At 46.7% G+C, this 20,601-nt stretch overlaps 1 protein-coding gene across 4 annotated transcripts in view; it reads right to left on the bottom strand.

The window, feature by feature from the left end:
• NR3C2 (nuclear receptor subfamily 3 group C member 2) overlaps positions 1-19,065 on the bottom strand; it is a 191,560-nt gene extending 172,495 nt beyond the window's left edge. The window contains exons 1-2 of one of the 4 annotated variants that reach the window (XM_069012828.1): positions 18,581-19,065; positions 12,021-13,785 (exon numbers count right to left, since the gene is read on the bottom strand). In XM_069012828.1, the coding sequence (XP_068868929.1) occupies positions 12,021-13,783 (1,763 nt within the window). In that variant the 5' untranslated portion in view covers positions 13,784-13,785; positions 18,581-19,065. Of the gene's footprint in view, positions 1-12,020; positions 14,876-16,952; positions 17,057-18,580 lie in introns of those variants that run through there. The other 3 variants (XM_069012827.1, XM_069012829.1, XM_069012826.1) reach the window with 3 other exon arrangements.
• Between the last annotated feature and the right edge of the window lie 1,536 nt (positions 19,066-20,601).

The following is a 20,601-nucleotide window of genomic DNA, read 5'->3' as shown; positions in this document are numbered from 1 at the left end:
TTGCTACAACCTTAGCAAGACTTGCTTTTAATAAGCACAATATCAGGTGTTTATGCTGAAGCAAGCAGAACCTGAAGCATCTTGAGATCATGGAAAGGGCTAATACAGGGGGAAGGACATGGAACAATTAGTGGAGGACACAGAGTAGCTTGTTTATCACAGTACGGAGGGCATGAAAATAAGCAAAGCATGAAGCTCCTCTTGTGAGCTCAGAAGTCATATGGACCAGTGATGATTCATTAGAAATTAAGATAGGTTTATAACTTTTTTTCCTGTAGCTATCTTATAAATAGACTTAATGACTAAGTCATTTACAACCACTAATACATCACCTAGTCAACTCAGTTAGCCTCATATTAAAATTAATTCATCAGACATCCACAATATCCAATTAGCTGCAAATCAACAGGTTTGCTTTACAAGAATTTATTGATCCACAAAGTAGGTTTTTTCCTGAAATGACAATTTTAAGTTGCTAAATTAGTTTGCCTAAGTTACAGCTGCTTGTAAATACTTAAGGCAGATGCCTATAATCAAAACAATTCTGTTTGCCTTTACAGATTAGTAGTATAATAAATATCAGAATATCCCTATCTAGATGAAAAGAAGTGAAATTCACCTAATGAAAAAAAGGATACAGCGTATTTGACACTTCAGTTTAATTTCCTACTTCCAGGATTTAATTCAGCTTTTTTTAGGATTCCTAGCTTGTGGTGAAGGAGTAAGTAGGTACTTTGCTCATTCTGGTCACAACTTATGAACAAACACATCTGCTGAAAACAGAGCCTCCGATTTTTCTGTGGAACAATTTCCTCTGCCTGTAACCCTGTTCTCAGTTACAGATGCCTGAGCTAACAGGTGAAAATGCAATTATACACAGGCAGCACTTACATTACAGGCATGATAAAAGGAGATCTACAGAGAGGAGTGGTCAGTCCTGAGGATCCACCATCCAGTTATAGGTGTCACAAGGGTTGTGCTTCAGGCCAGCTCCAGCGGGGTCCCATGGACAGAAGAGGAGGCTGGAATGCCCTGGGTAGTAAGTAACTCCTGCAGTGCTTTTTACATTCTCTTCTGGCTCAGAAATACCTGATTGTTCACCCCTCAGCTGCCCAGTGATGTGGACCACAGGACAGAAGATGGTGGCAACTGGAAGAATCGTTTCAAAAGCACAATTCTGATACAAATAAAAATGTAAACAAAACCCTACAAACTCTGTTATTAGCCTTCTGCACACAGTTAACTCCTGTCTATGTTAGAAAAGAAATTCAGGACAATTTGCAGACCCATAAGAGATGCACTTTTGATTTTTTCACTTCTATTTCTATATATATTAGCTCCTCCAAATTTTCTCCCTTTTTAAAATAAAACGTCCATCCAAAACACTCGTCCTCTTTGCTTCTTCCACCAAGTGGGTTTAATATGAAATGAGTAACCATTCTTTATCTTATTATCTGCATGTGTAGTTTGAAGTTGTCATTACTGCATATTTAATCATTCAAAGTTTTCAACGTCCAATCTCTTTTTTTTTTTTTTTTTTTTTTTTACTGTCAAATCCCCAGAAACATAAATTCCAAGCAGTCCCAAGAATCAGAAAGGTTATCTGGGAAACAAATGCAAATCAAGTGCATTGTTTCACTGCAACATTATCTTATGTCATTAGTTGGCAGCAGCCATAAAGCTCTGGACCACTTCCAACATTTACTTCCATACACTGAGCAGAAGCTGACATGTCTAACCCCCCCACACTTTGTTCATCTTCCAGCTACCTTACATGGATCCAGATTAAAAATAAGGATTTAAAAATCCTAATTGTATCAACTGGAATCATTCTCTTTTGCCACTGCGTATCCGAAGGAAGAGTAGGGTAAAGCTGTGCAGGGGTTTGTAGAGCTAATTCTGCAGCAATGTGGGTTTACTTGATAGATTTTCCAGCAGGGCAGTCTGCAACAAAGGTTCAGAGCAGAACTTCAACAAGTCAGTCATGTTTAGTAACTTTTTCTAATCCTTAAGGAATATTTATTGGCCAATATTTGCTTTTAATTATTAATGTTAGAAAGCCTTAGTGCTCAAAACCAAACAAATTTAGAACAGAAATAACAAAACAAACCCACAGTGCAAGCTAAACCCAAGCGAACAGGCTACGAGCTGGGGTGCAATCCTTAGGAGATGGAGGAAAATGACCTCCACTGCAGCATCCCCAAGGGCATCGTGTTCTCTCCCTGCTGGGCTCAGGGCATCTGGAGAGCTGCAGGAGTGCACTCCTGACCACCCACAGTGGTCCAGGAGAGTGCATTCCCTGGCCAGAAACGATAATGCGTTCAGTTCCTACCAAACCATAATAACAGACCTTGATCCTTAGAAGCGGCAAACATTAAAGTATATTGTCTTCAAGTGAAATTCCTGGGTAAAATTCCCAAGGAGTTTTGCCATATCCCAGGATCCACACCTGTGCAAAGTTCTAGTTGTTTTGTTTTATTTTAATTTATCCAAGTGAGTTTGGAAGTTAACACAGTTATATCTAGCAAAGTAGATCTGAAGTTACCATTAGAGGAAGAGCTTTCTAACTGCTCTAACATACTGCACTCTCTAGCACAAATCTAATTTAGTTTAAAATAATGAAGCTGACAGCTCAGATAGTCTGCCTGGAAACTGTGCAAATTTCCCACCCACCTTCATTTACAAGGTCCCTGGCACTCCAGTCTTCAAAAACGCTGAAGTGCATGACAGGTTTCTAGAGACAAGTCTTCAGCAATGCTAAAAGTGAGATCTCCGACCTTTTGGAAAAGCTCATATTTGAACTCACGCCTCCTGAGGGAGTAGAAAGGTTGCTGCCATGATGCCCCAACCTTAAGGCACTTCCAGAAGCACTCCCTTTCCTGCTCCTAGTCTGAGGGCAGTGACCTTGATGAAACTTGACTGGGAGACCATGTCCCACCTCCAGCACTGCTCCTGTCAGACAAGAGGCAGCGTTTGAGTGGGGAATATGGTAAACCACCTGCAAAAGGGTGGAGAGGGACTTTTACAAAGGCACACAGATAGGACAGTGGGTAATGGCTGTAACTGAAGGAGGGTAATTTAGATTAGATATTAGGAAAAAAAATCTCTACTCTGAAGGGTGGTGAGGCACTGGCACAGGTTGCCCAGAGCAGCTGTGGATGCCCCATCCCTGGAAGTTTTCAAGGCCAGGTTGGATGGGGCTTTGGGCAGCCTTGTCTAGTGGAAGGTGTCCTCACCCATGGGAGGGCAGGGGGGTTGGAACTTGATGACCCTTGATGTCCCTTCCCAACCCAACCCATTCTATAACAGCGAGCAGAGTCCCCTCCCCACTCTCCTTCCTGCAGCAGCACTAAGGGAGAGCTAAAGACACAAACACAATTGATTTTTCAAGGTGAGACGCTGCCAGAGTAAACCGGGGCTCACCGGTTGTGAAAGCACGTTTCCAAAGGGCTCGGGGAGCACAGGTCTCCGTAAGGACAGAGCAGGTGACGCACTCCGGGGGTACACGGACACGGCTCCTTACGCAAGCCACAGGGATGCGGGGCGCGGGCAGCGCTGGCACCGTGGGCCCTGCTCAGCCCAGCCACACTCAGTGCCTGCCCCTTCCTGGCCTGGATCTGCCAGCGAGAAGCACAGCCTGACATAAAATTTATTAAGCAGAGCACTGCCTTGCTGAATTACTGCTCCCATCTCCATGGGGCACTCGGGAGCCAAGACCGGGACAGCTCCCGTGTGCCATCCTGACCCTCTGAGGCAGGTACAGGAGAAGAGGTGGTGAACAAAAGAAGTTCAGTACGAAGGAATTCAGTAGCAATGGGTTTGGTGGGACTGCATTACGATCTTAGCACAACGCAGGATTCAGAAAAGGATTGCCAAAAATGCTGGAAAGACCCTACAGTTCTCGGCAGCTGGGACAGGCAAAATCCTTGTCAGGACAAACTACTTAATTCCCCATTCTGCCCTCTGATTAAAAGTTCTCAGGCCACTGATAGATTACACTGCCCAAAATAAACCTCTAAAATACTGCTTTGTTTTGCAGACTTAAGGCTGAACATGCGCCCAGAAAGATCATATACACACAAAAATAAGGAAGTAAGATAGTCTCACAAATCCAAAAGATTCAGAAAGCATTATTAAAGATGGTAAGAGGTTTTTAATTTCTTTTTTTTTTTTTCCCCAAAGACCTAATTGCTATGGAATTGTTTTATAAAGCTGTCACTTTTAGAAACTTGGGGTAACACCTCTCAAAAGCAGACATGGAATGAAAAGCAGAACAGAAAAGACTCATATATTCAGTACAAATTTTAGCCTGAAAGCTCATTCAAAAAGTTATTTCACCTCCAGATGCAAGTAGAAAGTATTGTTTGGAAGAGAGGATGGAAATGAGTAAAGTGATATAAAAATTGTCAGAAACATTCAGCAATTAGTCTGAAATTTGCTTTTTAACCTCAGGGCTGTAACTCTTTGATCTATTACTATCACTAACCACAATCAGCAGCATACCCATGCATCATAGAGGAGCATACAAATTCCTATAAGCCATTTTACATATTATCCACAAATACTGGATTCTGTTTCTGCTCAGAAGTTCTAACCAGAAAGTTATTTTTTTTTTCTCCTTTCCAAAAAATAATGTTATATATTGACTTCAAGTAACCCTACCTCCAAATATGAAATTTAAGCTATCAGTTTGTTCATGAAGCCAATACGCAGCTTAGAGATCGCAGATTTGGAGAAATTTAATTTAGCAACCAGCTAACAACAAATTCTAATGTAATTGCAGGCACTTAATTCCATGTTTAAGATAAAGAAATAAAATTCAACTTATTTTGTGATCTATCAGTAGTGTGGAAACTCCTGCTATAATATAACTCAGTAAAGAAATGGCATCTTGCAAAAATACTTATTCATGTACTGAATAGGTACAACCAGTGTTAGTTACACTTTTAAGAATCCCAAATGAATAGCATGGATTTGGTTTTCTGCACTTTTTTCTGTTGCTGTTGTTTTGGGAGAGGGTTTTGGCAGATTGGGGTGGGATGGGGAGTGGGGGAGGGTTGATTTTTGTGTTTTAAATCTTTCAGCACTGATTTCAGCAAAATAGAAAAAGAGAACCCCCCCAGATCACTTCCTTTCAGAAAACACAAGGTTAAGCTCTGATAAACCACATTAATAAACCTCAGCTGCAAAACAAAACAAAAACAACAAAAATAAAAAACCACAACCCCAAAGAAGGTCCCAAAGCCTCCAATTTAATAAGACCATATATTTGAAAACTTTGCCCTGAAAGCAAACCAACCCTCAAGATTTTTGTAAAATCCTGGAGGTCCCTGAAGAGAAAGACATGGATCACAGAAATCCTGCTTCCAAGTCGGAGGAGGGAGTGCCCAGTCCCACGCAAGCACCGCAGAGAGCGGGAGATGCTGCCGCTCCTCTTGCCGGCAGTGGTACTGGAGCAGGCTGCACTGGGAACTGCTGGCACGGATAAACAGGCACTTCCTGACCTGCCAGCCCTTCCCCTGTAGCGTAAGCCAAAAAACTATGCCCTCCTCCAAGGTCAGCCTGACTCCTCCAGCAACAAACCCAAGGTGGCTCCAGCAGGAGAGGGCTGTCGGAGGGCCCACCAGACAGTGACCTTCCGCTGCAGGTTACACAAGTAGGGCAGTGAGCAGTCAAATCATGCCATGGTCTATTTAGGGTGCATTCAGACGTGCCCAATAACACTGAGAGAACCTGGTCCATTGCACCCGATGGAAATACTGCTGCTTTTTTTTTTTCCTCTCCACAGATCTCTCACTCAGAGAAGACTGCAACCAAAGTAATTCATATGCTGAGCACCAGGCACTGTGTAGCAACCAGCTGCATGTGAAAACTGATAAAAGTACTAAACTTAGATGGATTTAATACCTGTTTTTCACACACTCTTTTCAGTTTCCTCATTGGACCATTTTTATCACTCTTAGACAGCCAGATTTTAAGACACATTTGCCAGAGAACAAGTTACAGTTCTATATTCAGCCTTAACTGTGGTATTTTCTGACCTCTGAGATCTTAAATCTCAAATCACAGCACTCCATTGTTCTCCAAGAAGTTTTGGTCAAAACAAATCCATTATTAACTCCATCTCCTACAACTCTGTTCAAAGACTCAATACATACAATTTAAAAAGAGAAAATGCCTTTTAAAACTGTATCCTGAAAATACTAATGTTGGGATTACGGCTCAACAACACATCTTTTAGCAGAAAGGTGCACTTGGGGTATTTCGCAGGCTCCTTTCCTTTTCCATCCCTTCAGTTTGTTCTTGCGTCCATATCACATCACACTGCTCACCAAGTTTCACTGTCCTGTTGGTTTTTTAGAGCTTCAGAGTGAACTGGATCAGGAACCCAATCTGGCTCTCACATACAAGAAGCCCAATCAAAGGGCAAAACCAAAATCAGAGCAGACAAGGCATGACCCAACAGAGTATTTTCACCACTGCAAACAACACATTGTTCAGCTACAAGTGACACCTAACAGCAGCCACTGCTCCAGCCTGGGATCAGCAAAGCATCAATAAGTACCTGGAAATCTGATTCAGCTGGGCAGAGCACTTCACAGCAGGTTGTAGCTCCATTAATGTTAAGTGCTGGTTGAGTAAGGCCAGGTTATTGAACCACTACTTAACAATTTACTCCCTCTGCAGACAACACAAGAACTGCATGAGCACTGAATCTGCTGCAGCAATCCCTGTGCATGCTTGCTGCCTTGCTGCAACACACATCCCATAAAATAGGATGGGAACATTTTTTATACAGTACATACTTTTCTGTCTTCCAGTCCTCATGAAAATGGACTGATCCATACTGTTGGAAAATGAATAATCAAAATTTCTTCTGCTTGCTAAAATGTGTGCATTGAAGGTGACCCCACCTTCCTGTTTTTCAGAAAGCCATCAAAAGAAGATTATCATAGTGAGAACCCATATCACCAAAAGTAATACAAAAACTAGGCAATGACTGTTAGCTACTATCAGAATAAAACATAGCAAACTGATTTCCAATAGCCAGGTACTGCAAAGTTTAGTGGTATCAACCAGCACTTGAAACATTTTGGAAATACACAGCATTATTCACCCCTGCACAAAGAAACAACCAAGCCCTAGATCCTGGTACGCAGATTGACAACAGAGCTCTTATTTTCCCAGATGTGGAAGATCCACCCATTTATGTTCCAGTAATGTGGACTTCACCTTGCCACAGCACAGGAGTCAATGGATGTGTATAATTTTAAGGGAGAATAAAGCATTATTTGCATTCCCATTTTAAGGGAAAATACCTTATACAGATTTTGAACACCTCAATAAAAAGCAACACAAAACCCCAGCACCCTCACCAAAATAACAACAAAGAAAGCTGTAGAAAGTAAAAGGCTGTTCAATGCATGCTGGTATGCCCAAGGGAACCTTTCAACCTCCTGGTCTGACATATTAATACAGACTTCTACTTTCTTTAGCTAGAAATAAAGAATATGCAGAGGTCAAAGCTGCATTTAAAAAAAAAAAAATCACACAAAATTATACAAGAACCTACAAAAACAAGTATACCTACTCAAACTGAACTAAAGGAAAAATATAGATTTAAGGCTATGGTCTATGGTATTAGAGAATAATTTGTGAAAAAGGTCTGCACAGTAAATTTTTGGGAAGATAAAGGGGAATACAGTCCTGCCAAGCATGTATTTTAACAGCACAGTCCTTTTCTCATAAAGTCCGTCAACAAACAGGGGTCAAGGCCATTCATAAATTCTACAAATAATATTTACCAGACCTTTATCTTTCTGGCAGGTATAATTCTGATAAGTGACTATTTTAGATAATATTTAACATAAAAGTTTATTGACAAAAATACTTGCAATAGCCTGAAATCAGATTTTAACCAGAATCAATTCAAGCCAGTAAAGGCTACAGGTAAATCAAGACCATGTTGATGGGTTGCTTTCTGGTTTTGGGTTGGGTGGGATGGGGTTTTTTGGGGCTTTTTCAAGTAGGGTCTAAGAAATAAATACTGACACATGTGAAATGCTCAGGAACAGACACGTATAAGTCATCCCTAAAACGCTATCAAACGTCAATGATCAAAAATTTCTTGAAACACAATTATAGATAAACATATGCAATTCATATTAAAACACTAAACTTTCTGAGTAACAGCACATCAAACTTAGTGAATTCTTCCCACACTGGATTACACCAGTGGAATTGCCAGGAAGAAATGACAGTAGGAGTATCAGCCCTCTGTTTCCAACAACCACTGAGAAAAGCGAGTGTGTGTGTGTACATACATGAGTTAATACAGAAAGTAGAGGGAAAACGCACATTTGCAGAAGAAGCTTTAGGTAAGAGCTAAGGCAGCAGAATGGTCCTCACTTGTTACTGTTCTTTTAAGCAACCATGACATTTTTCCTAGGCCACCTTGAAAATCACGTAATTGGCACGATCATGGGGCTTAGGCTAGCACCCCAATTCAGAAAAGCACTGATCACCTTAAAGTGAAATCATATCTGGATTCTTAGTGTAGGTTTTCATCAATGACATCACACAAGTGCACACACCTTTTTCAAGCCCACTTAGCTATCATTTAGTTTAGAAACCAGTATTTCTTAGAAATGCTATTCATGGAGGGAGGAATCTGTACACACAGACAGACAAGTATGATTCACCCTTTATTAAAAATTACAAATGTAAAATCTTTCAAAAACAAAGACGTGTTCTGCATGCGTATTAGCAGAAGAAAAATATTTATAAGGAAATAAGGGAATTTGGTTTTGCTTAAGAGGCTCTCATTCCCCAAACACCACAAGCTACAATGTTATAAAAAAGTTACTACCAACTAACTTAAAAATAACCATAACTGTGCACATCTAATGAAAGTAACTGAAGGAGAAAAAGAGAAATGTTGTAGTTGGCAGTGGGTGATTGGCACAGTCAACAAGGTAGCAAGGCATTTAAAATTCTTCAACTATGGTTATTAAACACTATCACCAAGTGTAACTGATTTGAGAAAGGAGACATTCTAATATGAAAAAAAAAATTACAGAAATATTCTAAAGATTCATTATCAATGTAAAAAGTCAAAGTCATCTTCTTTTGGCCACCCACTCCTTTTCACCATGTAAGCTGCAAGTCTGAAGCAAATCAGAAAGGATAGGACATCAGGGTTCAGAAAATAATGCTGCTAAAACAAGACACATTCCATGCTGGTCATCTACTGGCTTTAGAGAACCATATAGCCTGTTTTTTCCCTTCACCTTTTTCTTTGCTTGCAGCCACTTATACTGCAAGCTAAGTACCCCTGAAAAAAAGATGAAGACTTAGAATACCAGAAACTTTAAAATATTGCAAAATTCGAAGGGTTAATCACATGCTGTAAAACTCTGCAAAATGTGTGATGCCTGATATGGTTGACACATCAGAAAAAAAAAAACTGACTGGAAATAGCAAGGATCTGGTTTAGATGTAGAAGACAGGTGTGATGCTGCTGTTCTGATGACATGAAGGAAGAGGCATTTTGCAATCCCCATACAACATGGATATGGGACAGCTGAAACCAACCTTGGGGTGTTGGGGCTGGCATGGTTTTAAGCTATGTGTGTTTTATTACAACACTTCAGAGCACCAACTAATTTGAGTATCATTTCCTCTGTTCTAGCTGCAAGACAGCACAGAAATGAAGAGAAAAATAAAGATCAGTCTGAGGTTTGATAGCAAGGCTGAACTTTTACATGCGTGACATCTTTTGAGTCTTTATGACTTGTCTCACCAGCAGACAATCTCAGCAGGCACCTCCGCACTCAAATCTGCACTGCTAAAATGATCTCTACATGAATTTACCTTGAAAATTTTAAGGGCTTTGCACAGGTCCCTGGCTGCACCTGTTGGCATAGAACCATCACCAAGCAGATTAAGAGCAACATTTAGTTAAATAATAGGGTTGAGTTAGGAGATTTGAAATGATGACACATGTCCTAATCTGGAGTACAGATCAGGATGCCTGGAGTGTCGCAACCCTGCGGATCTCCATCCCCTGAACAGAATTCTGTATGCAACAGCTCTGAGCACTAAACATTTAAGGATTTCAATCCTGCAAAGTGGCAGCTACACTCACCTGCACATCCTACAGAGATACCAGCTTAGAGAACAAAGACAGTAAAGTGCACCCAGCCTATGTCATCAAGTCTGATTACATTTACTGACCTAGAGCTACCATGGACTAACGTCAGATCAGAAGACTCCTTTAAAAGTCTTACGAGAAACTGCTACTCCAAACACAACTATTGACGGCAACCATGCTCCTACCTGCATTATCTCCCTGTTTATTGTGCCTGCCCCTGCAATGGATGACAGCCTTTACTCAGCACAAGCATTCAGTCACACAAGAGCTCCCACAGCTGGCAGGAGCTACCTGTCCAAGCAACAGTGCTCAACCACAAAGGCAGTAAAATATTGGGTCTTTATATTCAGGCATTCCATCAGTCTTCTGTTGAACTTTTCTCACTATATAAATAATGCAATTTATGAAAATTTCATCAGGTAAAATAACTAGAAAACAGTACCTCCATCTTCCTTAATCCAATAAAATACATTTAAACCGAGACTGGATGACAACAAATATCCAGCTACATGCAAAGTTCAGCATGATGATGGGATACAGCCCTTCCAAGCTGAGTGTATTAAAAAGCGCAATTTTTTTCGAGACCATATTGGAAATAGCCAAAGAAAAAGTGAAGTATGGCCTACAAAATGATAGGGAGATCGTAGCAGTGCTGGACAGAACTGAGAAAAAAACGGAAACAGTTGAAGTCTTTTTTTTTTTCTTTTCTCCTTATGGGTAGATAGGCTGATTTCCCTCCTAAAAAGCACCATTATTTTAGATATTATGTTTTTCACTGCAACGCTATTTTCAGAAATCTGTAGTATCATACAAATATGGAAAACACCACGCATCCTACTCACCCTACTCCAAGAATAAAGCAGATGCTTCATTCACCGAGGGCAGCTGCGTAGCTCGTGATGAGCAAAAAAAAAATACTTCAGAAAGGTAAATGCCACTCTGTTAGTGGCTATTTGAGCTTTAGCACAAGCCTTTGGTGTGCCTGCTGGACACGTGGATATGCTATGCAACCACTGTAACTCACTCATGCTGTCAGAGGCACTTCATAACTCATACTATTGGCTCTGAAACTAGATGGTTTAGGAAAGTAAGCATCCCTCACGAGATACACAGACACCTGGTTGAAGAAGGATGTGCTGCCGTGGATCAGCCAAGAAACCCAAATTCAGATGACACTTGCTTATTCCTCTTTCACCAAAAGTGAGGAGATCAGTTTATCCATTTCTCCCTTTCGAATGCATCAAGTTTTAACAGCCCTCCTCCTTCTGGAGGCATTTTTCTATATATACAAACCAAATGTTCCTACAGTTAAAATACAGAAATAATATGTTGCCACAGGCTTGTAACATTTAGTTTTTTAAACTTAACCAGTTAAAGTCCAGTGCAGTCATAGAACCATGCTTCTTCACAAAAACAGATTCCTGACACTATCGTTTTCTTATTCTCGTCTCAACATTTCATCTGAGGAACAACATATTCAAGCACTAGCTAAGAAAGGATAACCATTATAGGACACAAGAGAGCAATTTTACTAAGCTCTCATTATGGGAAAAACAACAATTTGTAGTAGTAAGAGCTCATAAACATACTAAAGCTATACCTTCAAACCTAATAATAACAGAATATAATATGTTCTTCTTAAATATTAAAGCCAGCACTTTGTTTTTATTAAAGGCAGAGTAAAATACAGCAAGATAGCAACAAATCTAATAATAACTGAAATTCAAACAAAGAATTACGCATCAGACTGAGAAATACCACCCTGGTCCTCATTTTAATTCATGTCTTGTTTGTTTAGTGCAGGGGAAGAAAGAAAAAAATGAGGAGACAAAAAAAAAAAAAAGAAAGTAGTAATTTTCCAGCTCACCTGGACACGTTTTCTGGAATGTACTCTAGAACTGGATACCCATCACTTCTTCTGGATGCCAACTCTGAATGCGACTTCCAGGTCTCCACGAGCGTGCTGACAGCAGGGAAGGAGCTCAAGTGCTGAAACGTCTGCTCTCGAGCAACCGGCCGCGACAAGGATATCGTGCCCTGGGCCCCGATCCTGTAGTGAAATGACTGTCCACCTGAATTTACACCCACAATGGCAGAGGATGGTATACTGTTCTCTTGGTAATAGCTGCCATCATCAGGCTCCTGCTTAATCCCCACACGTAGGCCCGGATTTGGAAAACCACTACCTTCACAATTGCCATCAAATGAAGAAACAGGTGGTCCTAAAATCCCAGAAAGAGAGTAATAGTCTTTGTCATCCATAAAAGAAAAGTATGAGCCATCTGTAAATGGGAAAGGATTTACTGTTTGATTCCCTTTAAAGGAGGCACCAGAACAAGGATGTTTGGCCGACTCTTGCTTCACTGGTACTGAAAAGGGGGAATCGGAGTTTATTTTGCTGCTGCTGTCACCAATGCAGGCGCTGCCGAAGGACCCATCTGGCTCAGGCTTTATGAACTGAACAAGGTTCATCTGGCTGTTGTTGGAGATGGCGTTCTCCATTTCCTCCATCTTAGGAAACGTGAGCTCTTGAGCACTCTTGTCTTTTGTTTCTGGACTAGGAACGGTATCTTGGCTTCTGCTAGGTCCCGCTGGCGTGCCGGAAGGCGGGAACCCTATGGAGTTGTTTACGGGGCTACAGATGGATGATCCCACAGTGCTAACCGCTGGACTAGAACGAGTGGACCTATTATTGGCATTGGAAGGGCTGGCAATGGAGCTCCTGGAGTTCAGGTTTGCAGGGCTGGACACAGAAGATCGCATAGTGATATTATTGGGACTCGAGACGGGAGATTTCACGCTGCAGTGACTGGGAGGACTGGAAATCGGCGACTTCATGCTACTGATAGGGCTGGAAAGCGGAGAGCCGACGTTGCTGACGTGCGCGGGGCTGTGCAACATGGAGCCCCGGTTCTCAACGTTCGGCGAGCGCGACAGAGGGGTGCCCTGCCCGATGGGGCTGTGCATGGCAAAGTTCCCAAAGCTAGCGGTAGTTGAGGACACGGAGTTAACTCCCGCAGGACTACATACAGAGGAGGCCATGTTCTGAGGGCTGCAGCCTGAGGGGCTTTTCTCTTGACACATGATAGGGCTTTTGACAATGGCGTGCATGGCACCACCGTTCACAGCGTTTCCAGAGTCCGACATCAAAGACCTCAAGGGCCTGCTGGCGCTGTGCAGGGGAGAGGAGCAATGGCCGTTCTCCTTGTAGAGCTTCACCAGCTGCTCCACGTTCTGGTAGATCTTTCCCGGGCTCCCCTGGTTCTGCTGATCATAGTGGTAATCAGCATCTCGTATCGAATCCATATATAAACCCATGGATTCAGCCACCGTTGCTGACAGTTCCTTGGACTCCGTTTCGGTTTTGATGTCAGAGGGCAGAAGACCAGGCTGGCTGTTGTCTTGCTGCAGGCAGGAGAGTAGCTCAGGTTTTTCTTTGCTGTTTCCTTGAGCACTGCTGTTCGCAAAAGTGCCGGCGGCGCAGCTTACATTTACAATCTCCATGTAGTTACTGTCATCAGTCTGCTCTCCAGCACCTATGGAAGAATACTCCACAGACTGAGAAACTTGACCCCACCGTCTCTCCATATCTAAGCCTTCTGGGTAGCTGTGGTATCCTTTTGTCTCCATAACTAGCAAAGACATATACAAAAAAGTAAAATTAATGACAGGACAGTGTGACTTCCTAAGGAAATTTCCTAATTTCCTAAGGAAACAAGGCGTATCCGCTCTCTCTGTCTATCCTCCTCTCTCTCTCTGCCTGCCAGTCCCATTTCCCTGCCCCATCCATCATCTCTCAACCATTTGTCCAATTTCAATCAAACCAAGGGAAAAGGTCTCATGGATATGACAGGCCCATGGATTCAGGGAGAAAACGGCTCAGCAGTTAGGAAACACCCAAATTTTTGCTCCCAGCTTTGCCCCAAAAGGCCTGGCAATGTCAGCACAACCACCCACCCTTGCTGGCCACAGCCCCATGGTCACTGCCTGCTGTATTGGGGCTGTCCCTCACCCAGGGACCTGGAAGGAAAAAGGGAAGGGGGAGTAAGGAAGGAGGGGATCCAGAGAGGTCCTGAAAGGACATGCTGGTGGTAGGCAGGATGCAAACCCTGTGGAAATTGCTCATGACAGCTCTGCTCCTCCAAGGACCTTCCACTGCCACGTTACAAGGACAGCAAAGCAAGGGAGGCTGCTGTTTTAAGTGGGTTTCTCTTCATCATCCTCACCCTCCAGTGTAACACAGGATGCTTTAGAAGGAACCAGCGGTTCTGAAGGGCTGGGAGCTGACTTGCCCCTTCCCAGCTATACAAACCTCTTGTACAACCACCCAAGGAGACATGAAGGCATGGGGAGAAAAGTAGGACAGAAGCTCAGTAGGAAACATTTCTGCCACAGAGGAAGGGGATCAGACTAGGTGGGAATGCATGGCTATTAAATGGATCCATAATTCTGCCAATTCTGCAAACCTCCATGGCAGCCAGCAAGAGGAATATATAAAGAAAAGTAAACCTTATTCTAAAATGGACCCTAAAAAAAACCCTCCCATCCCACACGCTGCTTTCTCGAGGTAGGGAGCAAAATGCATGACCTAGTCTCCGATAAACTGAAAACCACATGTAAGTAACAAGAATTTTTAATTTTTTAAGGATTTGGCTCATAGTATCATTAGAACTGCAGAAACTCAAGTGCCAACAGTTACAATATCAATATTATGCAAATATTTTTTTCCTTTCAGAATGTATTCATTTTCCAATATTTAATTTAGTGTTTAGCCCTTTTACTTAACACTACTTAACCACGCTATTTTAAGCAAAATTATAAAAACAAAACAAAAAACTGTAAAATGAATGACTTGAATACTTCTTTGCCCTTACTTAGTTGGAACTATAGCTCTATGCCTACATTCCCCTCAAGCACAAATTTTATTAGAACCTAGAATTATGTGTCTCACATCATCACGTATATCAAATCACATTCCTATAGTCCAAAATTTTCAGACAGAAGTGCCTAATTCCACATAAAGTCACTCCCAGATAATCACCTACCCCTGATTTAAGTGCTGACCAAGCTTAATTCCTAGAGAAATCAATTGCAGCTGTGAGTGACCCGCATTTCTGAAAACCAGGAAACTTAGTTAAGGCTTAAATTTAGGATGTAAGTTAAAATTAACCTCAGAAACACCAGCAGAACCACTGCATACCAGGAAATCTCTGTTACAGGCCTAACATTACACCAGTGTTTGAGCTTTGTAGCGACTTCTCCCACAGCAGCAAAATTCAAACTTCATATAAAATCAATAGGCAAGCATACTCTAAAACTTCAGCAAATAAAAATCTGGGTCACACAAAGGAAAAGAAATTAGAAAATGCCCTGATCCTGCACTTGCAAAGGCTGGTAAATATATCCGAAAGGATCAAAAAGCAGCAGACATTATTTGTGGCCTGATACAAGTTCAGTTTAAAATGACAGATACAAATTAAGGGAGAATGCAGCAGCAAACAGATTTTTTCGGAGTGCTGGTTTCTGTCACCTCCAAGCACCTCAGTGGATACCAGAACCAAATTAATCATCTCAGGGGTTACTGGTAGCATTGGGGTTTGGTTTTGTCCTTTTAGGCAGAACTTACTATAGCTTGATTAGCATCTTTATACACGGAATCCACACTTCACCTACTGCACACACATGCCTTTTTACTAACTTTAACTAAACAAATCTGACGCGGGCTAAAACATCCACAACTAAAGCTCAGCAGTGTTACCTATCAGAACCAAGATCACCTCTATCTGATACTTTACAACGTAAGACATATTGTGAGCACAGCAGCTTCTCCAAACTCCCTCCCCGAAGAATTACCCAGACACTGTGAGTTGTGTATTTCACCCCAAACACATCAACAAACACAGCCCTCTCTCCGCAGCACAAATCTCCGATCAATCAGGCATTAAACCAGTCTCGCAGCAACAGCCAAATAAAAAATCAAATGGTACCTGGTATCCCTGCAACCAAAAGGTCACCTAGATACGGGAAAATCTGAAGTAAACCCAGGTTCAGAAAAAAAATAAACTGATGGCTCAAGCGGCCACCCACTTCTTAATTCTCGGTGTTTGTAAATGAAATTTTCTTCAAGTTTCACTGTCTGCCAGCCACCTCGCTGACACAAGACTGCCCAGGGGACCAGAGTTTCATGGCTAGGCTGGGGTTTTCCCCCCTTTTCTCCAGAGCGGCGAAGCGGCGCGGGCAGCCCCGGCACCGCCGCTGCCCCGGCACGGCCGCCCACGGACCCGAGCGGAGCCGGGCGCGGGTCCTCCCCCGTCCCCGCGGGTTATCACCCACGCAGGCAGCGCGCACGCTGATTTCCCTATTTACCGTACGCTGTGAGGAGCATCACCGCAGCTCCCAGGCAGCAGCCACCGCTTTGCACCCCAGCCCCCCACCACCCCCCCCGCCTGTCCACTTTCCCGCAGGTGCAGTCCGGGTTGTCACGCGTGGGGGAGCCCACCAGTGCCCGGGAGCTCGCCCCCTACCTTCCCTCCCTCCCAGGAGCCCGCGGGGGAGGGGGGACCCGAGAGCCCAAACCCGCTTTCGGCCGAGCCCGCCCCGCCGGGCCCCTCCGGCCGCCCGCCCCCCGAGCGACGCAGAAAAGCGCTTTTTCCCGTGCAAATGCCGCTCCCCAGCCTTCACGGCCGGGAGGCTCCGGGCCCCGCTACCGAGCCCCCCCGGCTCCCGCCACACTCCGCCAGCCGCCCCTCCCGCCGCGGGTCGGGGAGCGGAGCGGTGCCCCCCGGCCCAGCCCCGGTACCTGTTGCGGCGGGGCGCGTCCCCGAGCCCCCGCGGCGCGGAGCGGAGCGCAGGGCGGCGCGGAGCGGCAGGGCGGGCAGCGCGGCTCCCCCGCCTCCCCGCCCGAGGTGCGCCGCGCCGCCCGGTGACACGGAGCGGCACCCGGGAGGGGACGGGAAAAGGTGCCAAGTCCTTTAAAAACATGTCACATGCCCACATAAAGTTCAAGTTTACGTCCCGCCCGCCGCCCGCCCCGATTGGCGGGCGCGCCGCGGAGCGCCGCGCGGCCGGGGCCAGGCCGGCGCGCCATTGGCTGCGCGGCGCCGTCAGTCACCCGCCGGGCGACATGACTGATACAAAGTTGCTGCGACACAGCCTGGGAAACGCATCTCCTTAAAGCCGCAGGGACCGCGCGGCCCCGCGCTCCGCCCGCCCGCCCTTCCGCGGGGTCCCCGCCCGCCGCCCCGGGGACCCCCGGCGAGGCCGGCGGCGCGGCAGCCCCGGGCCCCCCGCGCACAGGTGAGGTGTGCGGGGCGCGGCCGCCCCCGCCCGGTGCCCGCGCCGCGCCGGCGGCAGGGCCGGGCATCGCCTCTCCGCCGGCCCGGGGTTTCCGCCTGTCAGCGGCGCATGAGTGCGCACCGTGCCGATGCAGCGGTGATTTAACCAGAGAAATTTAAAAAAAATAAAAAACAATTGGGGGGGGGGGGGGGGGGGAAGAAAATAGAAAAATGTAAAAAAAAAAAAAAAAGCGGAGGAGCGACAGCGGCGGAGCGCAGGAGGGTTCAAGGACTCGTCCTCCGCTCCCCGCCGGGCTGGCTCCGCTCCGCGGCAGCCGCGCATCCCGCCGGGCGCCCCGCCCGCTGCCTCCCCCCACCCAGGGCCAGCCAGGGGAGCCGCCGGAACGACCCCTGGCCCCGGGGTTGCTGCCACCCCCCCATTCCCCAGTGTCCCCCTGGGTGCCTGCGTCCCGGCTGCAGGAATACCCTTTTCCCAGACAAACCGAAAAAAAAAAAAAAAAAAAAAAAAGAAAAAAGCCGCCGAGCAAACTTTCAGGCGATGCGCTCCCAACTCGTTCCCTAAATACCGCCCCCCAGCCCCCGGTCAGTGGCCCCTGAGAGCCCCGCTCCCGGCCCCCAGGTGCGCTCACGGCCCGGCGGGGACAGCTCCGCAGCCCCTCAGGGGTGACAGCGGTGCCCCTGGGAGCGGGGCGGGGGGCTGAGCCCGCCGGGCAGCGGCAGCGCCGGGCACCGCGCACCTTCTCCCGCAATCGCCCGTGCGCGCCCGCAGGGACCCCGCGTGTGCTGCGGGTTTGTGTTCCAGAGTCACGGCGAAAGCGCCAACATCCCCAGGATTTGGGGTGTCACGTGCTCCTCTCGTTTTCCTATTCTGCCAAATATCGACCCACACTCACGGGCCGAGGCGGCGGCTCCCAGCGCCCGCGGCGCGACCCGCGGAGGAGCAGCCGCCACCGCCGCCGCGCTTCCCCGCGGGCGCTGGCGAGCAATGGACGCGTCCTTCCCGCGAAGTTTTCACGGATGGGGACGGGACTAGCCGTGACCTGGATACGCCGGCCGGTGTATCGGACACCCGCCCCGCTGCCCCCCGCGCCGCTGCTCGCCCCGCGCAAGGCTCCGCGCTGCACTCACTCACCTCCCCTACGACATGGTGGCGCGGCGGGGGGAGGAGGCGCGGCCCCCGGCTACTGGCAGCGAACCATCCGGGATCCCGCACCGCCACCCAGGGTAAAAAAAAAAAAAAAAAAAAAAGTACGCGGAGGAAGCACCGGGAGCGCGGCCGGGCGCCGGGAGGGAGCTGCGGCGGTGGCAGGCGGCGGGGTGCCTGCGGCTCGGCTCGGCTCGGCTCGGCGGACAGCTCCCACCATGGACGCCTAGGTGGGTGGGTGTTCCCGCGGGTCACACCCTCGCCCGCCGGCGGAGGGGAACGAGGGGTGGATCCAGCACCGGTGGCGGAGGAAGGGAGATTTTGGGGGTGGGGGAGAAGAGAAGAGGGGGTGGAGAAGGAGGGAGAGAGACACCCTCCAAAAAAAAAAAAATCAAAAAACAAACCCGAAAAAAAAAATAAACTTATGTCATTCCAGGTAAAACTCCCATCTGCGCCACCAAGGAAGAGGAGGGAGGAGAGTGGCGAGGGTGTAAACTTTTTCCTCCCCCCCCGCCCCCTCCGGTGCCGCCCGGCCCCTCGCAGCGCCCGGCGGCTGCGGCGCCCCCACCGCCCCCTCCCGCACCGCCCGCCCCGGCGGCTCCCGGCGGCTCCCGGCGCCGCGGGGTTTCTCACGCACGGAGCCCGCCGCCGCCGCCGCGGTTCCTGGTTCGCGGAGCCGCCGGAGGAAGGGAAGGAGGGCGGGCGGCGGGGGAGGAGGAGTGTCTCCCCGTGCCCTTCCCCAGGCGGAGCGTCTCTCCCGGCCCTGGCGGCGGCGGCGGCGGAACACCCCTCCCCTCCCCGCTCCGACCGCCCCGCTCGGCCCCCGGGCGGGCTGCGGGGAGCGGAGCGCCCCTGAACGGGATTGCGGGAGGAGGCTGCGCCCCCCCGCCGGGCCTGCGCCTTCCATCCTCCTGTCCCCGCCGCTGCCAGGCGGGGGGAGCCGGTCCCCGCTGCCCCCCGGCGTGCCCTTGGGTCCCGGGGTACGGGCAAGGAGCGGGAGCATCCGCGCCGCACTCGCCGGGCTGCGGTGGGGCAAACCCGCCCCGATTCCAGACATTAACAGAAAAATCGGTGCCAACAGCGATGCTGGTTTTAAATTAATATTTCACATGTGGCTAAGGTCTTTTAGAACTGATTATGTTTGAGTTCAGGGCATTAAATGTCTCTTCATTTAAACATCTCAAGGAAAAAAATTAGGCATTGGAGGAAGGATAAAGTTGGCCCTATTCTAATAGCCTCGATGCAAGTCTTTAAACGTGGGAAAGGGCTGCTCGCCGGGAATTTTACCTGTGCCGAAGTCTGTAGATTGGGGCCTTGGAAAAGGCGATATTTTATCAGCTGTTGTTTGCATCCGTCAAAGTTTGTGGGTAACTTGATAAATGTTAAACGGGGAAGCAGAAAGTGCTGGTGAGGCCAGACGCGGCGATAACGGCACATTCAATAGCTTAATTTCACAATTAGTTTACTGTATTATTGGAAGCAAATCATATTTCACTGTGCCTACACTAGTGCTCTATTTTTAGCCATAATGTAGCTAAAAAGGAGGAACCTACTGAGATGTATTATAACACTGAATGTGAACAATTCTCTTCTCTCTCTTTTTTACTCATTTCGTGTCATACATCTGGTTTGGAATACAGCTCATTTATTAATCGAACAGAACTACCGCAGATGGGCTGGAGGCTGCAATTCCAAGGCAGAGGAAAGTTCCACGCAACTCTGCAAGGAACCTGGCAAGTCACAGCCATGCAAAAAGCACCCAAGCACATAGTCTGCTCTCCCAATAACTGGCATAGCCAAAACAACTATTTTTTATTAATTTATAATTACAGTGTATTGGGCTCTTTAGTTGTTTTTCAGGGCAAAGTTGTAAATGAAAAAGGCATATGAAATGCTGGGATGTAGCCTCAGTCTTTGTGTTGCATCATCTTTTTTACTTGTATTTTTAAGAACAAAAAGGAGATAGAAAATAAAATTGAGGGAATATACCAATCTGCCTTATACTGCCT

Source organism: Aphelocoma coerulescens, chromosome 4 (genome assembly GCF_041296385.1).
Source record: "Aphelocoma coerulescens isolate FSJ_1873_10779 chromosome 4, UR_Acoe_1.0, whole genome shotgun sequence".
Taxonomy (NCBI): Eukaryota; Metazoa; Chordata; class Aves; order Passeriformes; family Corvidae; genus Aphelocoma; species Aphelocoma coerulescens.
This window is presented reverse-complemented; position numbering and strand designations above follow the sequence as displayed.